Consider the following 9,846-nt stretch of genomic DNA (forward strand, 5'->3'; position numbering starts at 1 on the left):
AAAAAAAAAAAAAAAAAAAAAAAAAAAAAAAAAGAAAACGCAATTACTTTTTGGTCAACCCGATATAAATTTCGCAAGCTCGTTTGCCTGTTCCATCTGCCGGCGGGTGGTCGAAGCCCGAAATTCTCGCAGCGGTGTAAACCGCCATGCTCGCGGAAAAAAACGTCCCGACCCGTATTTGATCGCAATTGCCCGGAATAATCAAGCACGCTCGTCGCGCTCCCGGTTCAGAGGCGACGTGCCAATGGAAAAGGAACAAAACTGATTGCGAGAAAATGAAAGCGCGTGTTTGAGAGAACCGTAAGGACAAACGGAAGTAAATCAGAGTAAACGAAGCGAGTCTCGCGTAAACAACCTCCGACTGCACGATAGTTCTCCCAACTATGATATATATATATATATATATATATATATATAGATATAGATATATACACACGTCGTTAGTTTCGACTTCGGGCTGCGGGATTCGAATCGATCTGCACGCGTTTTTCACTTCGAAATGCAACGATGTTCGCTCGCCGCACGCTTCTTTCCTTTCCGACTTGCTCGATGGGCTGGTGGAGGAGGAGGAGGAGGTGGAGGAGGAGGAGGAGGGACGGGGGGCGAGATTATCTCAAGACACGAAGTGACCTACAGACCGTATTTTGGCAGCCGTCCAAGTTCGTCTTGGAATCAGGGGCAATATAGTACCAAGGTCGTATTGTGTGAACGGAATTATCTGTCCTCGTGGATGACACGACTGCATTGCGCCAATTACAGTAACCGTTCGATCGTTCCTCGAAAAATTCGCGATGCCGATCAGACACCCGCGCGCCGATCGATACCTCTCCCCCCTCCGCCCCCCCCCTCCTTCCTCTCCGCAACCATCGTCGGTTGCCAATCGCTCGGACCGCGCCAGGGGAATTACCTAAACCGATTACAATTATCCTCTTCCATCTTCTGAGCCATTTAAATTGCTCTTAAATTGTTCTTTCCTTCGTTTATCCACCCCCTCTCCCTCCCGCAATTTTCCCGTTTCCCTCGATGATCGAACTGCGAACCGCGAATCGCGCGCGTGTCCGATCGACCGATTGTGGTCGATTTCCACTCGCGGACGTAAAGAGAGAGAGTAAATTGTCGAGGCTGCGATCCAACATTTGCTCCCTCGTCCTGTCTTTCCGGTCGAATCGCTAACGCTACCGACGTTCGAAGGCTCTTGTTCGATCTAACGAGAAGATTTTCGTGTAGCGAAATTCGCCACGTAAATTCAAATTCTTCACTCGTGACTTTCACGGACAACAATTTTAGCTAGCTAACTACCGGAAGCCGTGTTTTATACGTCTTTCACGCGCGTATTTGTCTACGCTCGACGAGTTTCTTTTCGTTTATTTGACGAGGAACGCAGCACCTGCAACTTTCCCTTTGTATTTTAATTTTGTCAACAACGATCTCGTACAGTTCTCTTATTTTGTATAAAAAGAATAATAGTAAAAAATTATAGTATACATAGTATATTTCGAAAGTGACGATTTCGAGCCACGAGCCACCATTATTGAATGTAAATGTAAAAGAAATAACATTCGCGAAAGTGAACGCTTTGTTTCACGTATTTTGTGCTTAATTTGAGATTTTAGATGAGATTGTCTAATATCGCTGAAATATCTGGAAGACGTGCTTATATTAAATTCCTAAGTAAAAAAATCCAATTTTCCAGAGTTTCCACATGCATCTGATAAAATAATTTGTGTTTATAATTGTGTTGTATCAAAACCCTTCTGCTCCGAAATATATATACATGTTAAAAAAGTGTCATGTACCAAGTCATGTACCAAGAACGTATATGTACAGAATAGTTTCTTCCTATCTACAAACATCAAAACATAAGGAAAAACTAATTTTATTAATTTCAAATTAAATTCAAGTTCAAGCAAAACTTTTTCATTGTATTTTAAAAATCGGTACACAAAAATTTCAGAAACATATATAATACGAAAAATCACGAGTTTATTTTAATAGGAAGTGATTTCCCACCCTGTACGTGATCATGTACGAAGAAATCATGATATATACACATGTACTCGATTAATTTTCAAAAGCTCGAATTACTGGAATAAAATTTATTACAAAGTGTGGAGAGATAGAGAAACTAAATTACGCGTTGTACGCATTCTGTATGCTCTTGCCAACGCATTTCGTATATCTATATCTATAACGACATGTTTACAGAGCGAAAGGGTTAAACACCATTGATCCAAGCTTACAAACAACAAAACAAAAGAATCTACGTCAAATTGAGTACAGTACAATGAGTTATGTAGAAGAGAGACCAAATATTCGAGTTTTCATGAGAAAAAAAAAAAAAATAGTTTTCACGAAGAGGCTAAAGACGTTCCGTGCGTTCTCAAAGAGCGATCTTTCCACCATCGTTATCGACGAAGTTGCCTCCGAACGACACCTCGTTCTTTTTCTTCTTAATCGTCTTAATAGCAGGCCGCAATTACCCTAGTTTCGTTTATTAGCTCTCCGTTGCGGCTTTAGGATGATCGAGAGAAAATCTTGCTCGTCCCCCCCCCCCCATCTCCCCCTGCCTCTCAAGCCAAAACAAATCAACCGCGTCCACTCGCGTTTATCTCTCGTAATTGAACAAATTTACGTTCGAACACTTACCGACTGACGATCGTCACCGTCGTCGAACGCTCAATGCGCCGAGATCGCCCCTTTCGAATCACTTCCGAGTTGTACGATTTCAAACAACCACGCGTCCCGAGAAGAGAATGAAGCGAACTATTCCGAGAGGGTTCACCGACCCTCGGTCGTATCCACTTCTCCTGACGTTCCTCGAGGATGGACACCCACGCGAGAGTCGACCGCTCTCCTCCGTTACTATAAATAATACGTACTCCGAGTTCATTATGAACGTGTTTAAAGCGAAATCAGCGGGAGATCGATCACGCGGCGAGCAGTGTATAGACGCGAACGAGGATGATTAGCAATTTGCAGTGGACAGGTTGGTAAGCCTGGTTAAGCTCGGGGTAAGGCGCATTTAGGAACGTCGTAATTAGGAACGCAGGAACGGTCGGACGGAGTGGGAGTGGGGGGATTACTGTTACGTTAGGGATAAACGGCTGTGTGTGCTGAGCGCTCGGTCGATAACTAGATTCCGGCGATTTTGACAGGTGAGCGGGCTACGGTTTGAGACGCAACTGCGTACGCTGAACCAATTTCCGGACACGCTGCTTGGCGATCCGCATCGGCGGATCCGATACTTCGATCCGCTGCGCAACGAGTACTTCTTCGACCGAAACCGGCCCTCCTTCGACGCGATACTTTACTACTACCAGAGCGGTGGCAGGCTCCGTCGCCCGGTCAACGTCCCTCTCGATGTCTTCTCCGAGGAAATCAAATTCTACGAGCTGGGCGAGCTGGCCACCAACAAGTTCAGGTACGAAATTATTTCTAATTATTCGTCAAAGTGTAAAATAATTATTTGGTAATCTTTCTTCAGCAAAGACCGTGCAAATTGAATCATTTAGTTTAAACGAATGATTTTACCAAAATTATCGAGTAATTATTCAGGTGAAGCCCGGGATGGACTATCTTCTCATTTTCTTCTTAAAAGAGTATCGATATTAAAATTCTTTTTATTCCGGACTCATTTATTCACGTAACGCCCGACAAATTGAAATTGTTCATTTTCATTACCAATAAATGACATTCGCACTGCAATTGATCCGAGAAACATCAAGATACGTACAGAAAGTACAACGAACCGAGGCAGTTAACCTCTTGCGCTGGCAACTGATTGCGGACCATAACGAGCGACTGAACCGTATAAAATAATTCGTCGCTTCCTTTTTCTTTTGAACTCTTCGGCATGATATCACTGGATAGAAATTATTGATTACTAATAAATTTATTACTTGTTTTGTCAGTGTTGTACTTAAATATACTTAAAACTGAAAAAGTATTGCAATTTTGGAACAAAAAATTCTCGACGTGCGTGGCAAGAGGTTAACTACTTGCAGTGGCAACTTATTGCGGACCATAACGAGCGACCAAACCGTATACAATAATTCGTCGTTTTCTTTTTGAACTCGTCGACATCACTGGATAGAAATTATCGAGAAGTAATAAATTTATGTATTTTTCCTTCAGTATAACTTTTTTGAAAAGTAAAGATAAAAACGAAGGAAAAGTCTGATTATTATCCTTTATCAAGATCATGTAAAATGTTTGAATGGAAATTTCGAGCTATTTTGTGCTATTCGTGGATTTCTATTTCTGGTATAAAATATTCTTTAAATAAAATATATCTGAAATATTTCTTGTGTAAATAGCCGGCGCTTTAAGTGTTAAACACGTGACAATTGTCAGATGCGAGATTCACAATCCAAAAATGATTCGTTTGTTTTATTTTAACGAGGGCTCGGAGGCCCTCTGTTGTTTCAATTTTAAGATATTAACATTGGCCGAACTCTCTTAGTGGTTCAACTATCTCGGATTCACCTTTATATGTATATACAGGGTGCTCCGCAACTCCGACTGGGACGTACCGTGATTCGACATGTAAAAATATGTCGAAAAGAGAGAATAAAATTCTTTCGTTTTCGAGAAAATCGAGATTTGAAAATTTATCAAGTACATTCGTATTTGACCAATTCTAGAAAATGTTGATGATAGAAAATAATAATTGACAGAAGATTGTTCTATGTACAAAAACAAGGAACAAAAAATATGGAACAAAATTTTCCCGTTTTCCAAACGTTTCCGTTTTCGATAAAATCGACTTTGAAAATTCAAGTACGTGCGCAGTACTCGAAGTAATTTTCGAAACATACTCAAAGTGAATTTTTCTCGAGAACGACGCCCTGAAAAAACTTTATTCTATAATTTTTCACTTATTTTTGCGTCTGCCAATAATGAAATTGGCCAAATTCAAATACAATTGATAAACCCTCAAACCCGGACTCTCTCGAAAACGAAGGCCTCGACGAGAAAATTCTATTCTTTCTCGTCGACACGTTCGTCACCACGAGTCGCGGGTACACCGTGTATATAGACAAAGAAAGGTATTTGGACACTTTTTATTTAAGCACGTACGTACGAGGAGCGTATCGCGAGACGGCGGTAGATTCTTTGAAAATGGTCATGGACACAATCCCGGTTGCCGAAATGAAGTCGAGCGAGCTCGTTTCCCCAGAGACATTCAATCCTCCCGCTCGCGGTGATCTCGTTTCGTCCGTGTTTCGTTAGTCGCCGGAATGAGAGAAAGAAAAAGAGGTTGAACGTTTTGTTCCCCTCTTTTCTGTCCGTTTCTTCCTCCGGATCGTGTCTGAAAAGATCGCTGCGTTTTTTCTACCGGTTGAAACACGTTCGAGACGAACGTGTAATTTTCATGGAGGAGTTACATAAATCATAGTCTTTTTATATTAATAAAAATCAAGTGTATTTATCAGACTCGATAAAAAAAGTGTCCACTAAAGTGTCAGTCTCGAACGTGTTACAACCGTCTCGAGCGGTTTCGGGTACGAAGGTGAATGAAAAACGATGTAAAACGAAATGATGATACGCGCAGGGAGGACGAGGGGTTCATCAAGGAGGAGGAGAAGCCGCTGCCGTCGCACGAGCTGCAGAGGAAGGTCTGGCTGCTGTTCGAGTACCCGGAGAGCTCGCAGGGCGCCCGGATAGTCGCGATAATATCGGTGATCGTGATCCTCCTGTCGATCGTGATATTCTGCCTGGAGACCCTGCCGGAGTTCAAGCACTACAAGGTGTTCAACACGACGACGAACGGCACGAAGATCGAGGAGGACGAAGTGCCGGACATTACGGACCCGTTCTTCCTAATAGAGACTATTTGTATCATCTGGTTCACGTTCGAGTTATCAGTGCGCTTCCTCGCCTGTCCAAACAAACTGAACTTCTTCCGTGACGTAATGAACTTCATCGACATCATCGCGATCATTCCTTACTTCATCACGCTCGGCACCGTGATGGCCGAGGACCAGGACACGATCGATCTGCCAAAGGCGCCGGTAAGCCCGCAGGACAAGAGCACCAATCAGGCGATGTCCCTGGCGATACTCAGGGTCATCAGGCTCGTCAGGGTGTTCCGGATATTTAAGCTGTCCAGGCACAGCAAAGGCCTTCAGATCCTCGGCCGTACGCTCAAGGCCTCCATGCGGGAGCTCGGCTTGCTCATCTTTTTCCTCTTCATCGGTGAGTTACATTCTTCTTTTCTCTTTCTTTCCCTCTTTTCTTTCTTTTCTTTTCTCTCTCTCTCTCTCTCTCTCTCTCTCTCTCTCTCTCTCTCTCTCTCTGTCTATCTGTCTGTCTGTCTCTCTTTCTCTCTGTGTGTATGTGTTTTCGTTCATGTCAGACTTCTGTAGGAGCCGATCCTTTGGGTGTCACGCACGCGGTGTCCTCTTCGAACGATTCTTCCTCTATCCGCGATAGAAAACTCTCGCCTATGTCCAGATCGACGACATCGATTACGATTGGCAGCCAGAAATTTTGCGGTTTCGCCGTTTCAGTGCCAGGAGCTATTTAAACGGCGCGATAGCGCTTCCTCGATGTCTAATTTATTAGTCAAGTTCTGCGGTAAAACCGTGGAACCGAGGAATGAAAATTAGACTGCGTGCAACTTTTTGCTCAAATTAGCAATTATAATATATTATTATATAATAAGTCGATGCTACAGAGTAATTAACGCGATGAATCTTCGCATAATTTAGATCAATAGACAATTAATCATATAAAGTACACAAACATCTGCGATTCCAAGCGGCGAGCTTCAATCTTCGAAAAGTTTATTATCAGTCTGATTATTTGATAAATTACCGAAAATGCCAGGCACTTGCAATCGCGGTGTTTTGTAAAAACTGCCCATTTATGGGCGTGGTTTAGATTCAATTGGGAGAGGAAGCTCCGACATGACGACTGACGACGATAATTATAAATTGAACATCGCGAACCAAAACTGTTCAACACGGAATTCTGAACAACGCGATCGCGCTGCATGGCACTGAACCGGCCGAATCTTGAACGCAGCGGAAGATGGTTTGCTAATGGCAGCGTTTGCTAGCCTGGGAAAGTGTTCTCGATATTTTCGCTGGAAATATTTCGGAGGGTGACTTTCTCTCGCGAGCAGACTCGCAGAATCTATCGATTCTGTTAAATTTATTACCAAAAAAAAAAAGAAAGAAGAAAAAAAACGCGTAAACGATCAATTAACCGGGCGAGTTAATCGTTGTTTTAACCGGGAAGAGAGGTTCGCGCGAGGTGGAGGGTAAGAATCGTTCGGAAGCGCGTCTCGAGGACTGCGTAAAGATCCCTGTAGGTAACGAAAATCGAGGTGCCGATCGTCTGCAAGAAGATCGCGTGAAAATCCAATCAACGTGATGGAAGGAAGCCCCGTAAAAGACGTGGATTTTGCTCGATCGAGCGGAAAGGCAAAAAAAAAAAAAAAAAAAAAAAAGAAAGAAAAGAGAGGAAAGTCGGAGGAGAGTGAACTCGTGGTGCGAGACGGGATCGATCGATCGGTCGATCGATCGATCGATCGGTCGGTCCGCGGAGACGGCGTGCACGTCGAAGAGAAGTGGAGGAGAAGAGGTCACTGAGAGGGGAGTGGACGTGGACGTGGATGGAGATGGACTCTGCTAAGCTGAGCTAAAGAGGGCTAGAAGGCCGGCAAACTGGCGTGTCTTGTGAAGCGTCTGTTCCTCTTGTGTGCGTTGCAGGTGTGGTGCTGTTCTCGTCGGCGGTATACTTCGCGGAGGCCGGCACGCAGGACAGCTTCTTCAAATCGATACCGGACGCGTTCTGGTGGGCGGTGGTCACGATGACGACCGTGGGCTACGGGGACATGAGGTACAGAGCCACCGGGGGCGTTAAACCCACTGAACCGGTGTTTTCTTCCTTGCATTGCAGGTGTGGTGCTATTCTCATCGGCGGTATACTTCGCGGAGGCCGGCTCCGAGAATTCGTTCTTCAAGTCCATTCCGGACGCGTTCTGGTGGGCCGTTGTCACGATGACGACCGTGGGCTATGGTGACATGACGTATGATGTACTCACTTTCACTTAAGACTCTAGTTAATGCCCGCCAAACAAAAAACGAAAACACATAACTACTTTTTTAACTCTCCTCCGATACTCTTTTACTCTCAGCTACTTTTTAACTACTCGATTATACTACTCGTACCTGTACCTCCTTCCACTCTCACTCTCTCTTTCTCTCTCTCTCTCTCTCTCTTTTTCTTTCTTTCTCTCTCTCTTTCTCTCTGTCTCTCTCCTTCTCAGTCCTCCTCTCGCTCCGTTTTGATTGCTTACTCTCAGTTTTCGTTTGAAGTTTTTCAACTAACCAACGACTGAATTGAATTGAATGCTTGATAGAATTGAATTGTGCTAGTTTTCAGTCTCTTCCATTTCTCACGCATTTTTCTTTCGCACACAATTGCTCTCTGCCCCTTCCCAACCCTTCCCATCCACCCACACAATCGGAATGTTTTCTCCACTTGCTCCCACATCAAGAATCTTTCATCTTTTTCTTTTTCTTCTGGTTACTCTTCTCCCTAACGCTATTTTTCTCGTAATTCCGTTCCTTCCCTCGGAGCACGCTTCGTCACGCGATCAGAACGTCGAACAGCTCGTTATTTAATTTTTTTTCCTTTTTTTTTTTGTTAGTTTTCCTTTCTTCCCTGTTTTCGTCACGACGTTACCACTCTTCTGACTCGCACATCGCATCGGTCGATTCGTCCTATCCGCGAGCCTGCACGATCTCACGGAAAAGAAGAGATCTCCCGGCAGCGAGAGGTGCTAAATTGAAACGTTTCTCGAGCGTTTCATCGCCCCTTGGAAGAATAATCGTGGGCCCGAGGACGCGAGAACGATTGGTACGCACGAGCCAAAGTGACAAAGTTGCAAACTCGATCACGTCGAGCCGCGAAGAAAATATGAGCCGTTTATTTTGAAAGTGGAGCCAAGTCCATTCATCTTTGAATCAAGATATTTAACGGCTCACGTTTTAATAAATTTAGAAATATTGGTAACTGATAATGTGGTAGTATAATATTCTTGTGTTTCTAAGGGTGAATAATTTACTAAACCAATCAGTATGATAAACATGTTTTTGATGGTTATAAATGGACTTGAGCCACGAACGAAGTTAACGAAATAACGTTTTTAATTTTTAAAAAGGCATAAATCCCTCGAGAAAAGTAAATTTTTCTTAAAAAGCAAACTTTCCTTAAAATGAGAGAAATATATATACAATTTTGTGTTGTAAAATTGAAAAATATCCATCTTTTATTCACCATTAAAGAACCGTTGTATTCAAATAATGTTTCGTAATTTGTGATTCATTCTTTCTCGACTTGCAGGAAGGATTTTATTATACAGGGCGCTTCGTAACTTGTGGGACCCATTTCGGAAGCTGATTGTACGCCAAAAAATAATGGAAAAAATCATATAAATATATGTCCTATCTGTCTTCGTTTATAAGATACAATGAACTTTATAAACAGAGCAAACTCTAGTAAGCTAGTTTTACCAGGGATGGTATATTCAATTTTCATCATAATCATAATTGGGATGAAGAAAATCCACATGTTATTGTGCATTCAAGACATCAACACCAGTTTAGTTTGGGCAGGAATAATTGATAAATTTTTAATTGGACCTTTTTCTCTTGATGGGAAACTAACAGGCACAAAGTACGTTGATTTTTTGAGCACGCGTTTACACGAAATATCAGAGGAAGTTCCAATCGATATTAGACTTTGTATGCAGTTTATGCATGATGGAGCTCCGCCGCATTTTAGCCGAGTGGCTAGGCAATTTTTAAATCAACACTTTGCAAATAAATGGAT

At 42.9% G+C, this 9,846-nt stretch overlaps 1 protein-coding gene and 1 long non-coding RNA gene across 6 annotated transcripts in view; one reads left to right on the forward strand and one right to left on the reverse strand.

Annotated features, from left to right (window-relative positions):
- Positions 1–9,846, forward strand: part of LOC122532756 (potassium voltage-gated channel protein Shaker) — a 110,752-nt gene that overhangs the window by 85,680 nt on the left and 15,226 nt on the right. For 2 of the 5 annotated variants that reach the window (XM_043661803.1, XM_043661805.1), the window contains exons 3-5: positions 3,156–3,421; positions 5,555–6,198; positions 7,909–8,038. In XM_043661803.1, the coding sequence (XP_043517738.1) occupies positions 3,156–3,421; positions 5,555–6,198; positions 7,909–8,038 (1,040 nt within the window). Of the gene's footprint in view, positions 1–3,155; positions 3,422–5,554; positions 6,199–7,718; positions 7,849–7,908; positions 8,046–9,846 lie in introns of all 5 variants that reach the window. The other 3 variants (XR_006307568.1, XM_043661804.1, XR_006307569.1) reach the window with 3 other exon arrangements.
- LOC122532758 overlaps positions 1–9,846 on the reverse strand; it is a 22,060-nt gene that overhangs the window by 3,660 nt on the left and 8,554 nt on the right. The window contains exon 2 of the long non-coding RNA XR_006307571.1: positions 6,985–6,993. This is a non-coding gene — a long non-coding RNA (uncharacterized LOC122532758). The remainder of the gene's footprint in view (positions 1–6,984; positions 6,994–9,846) is intronic.

The sequence above is a fragment of the Frieseomelitta varia genome, unplaced genomic scaffold (genome assembly GCF_011392965.1).
Source record: "Frieseomelitta varia isolate USP_RPSP 00005682 unplaced genomic scaffold, Fvar_1.2 scaffold_470, whole genome shotgun sequence".
Lineage (NCBI taxonomy): Eukaryota > Metazoa > Arthropoda > Insecta > Hymenoptera > Apidae > Frieseomelitta > Frieseomelitta varia.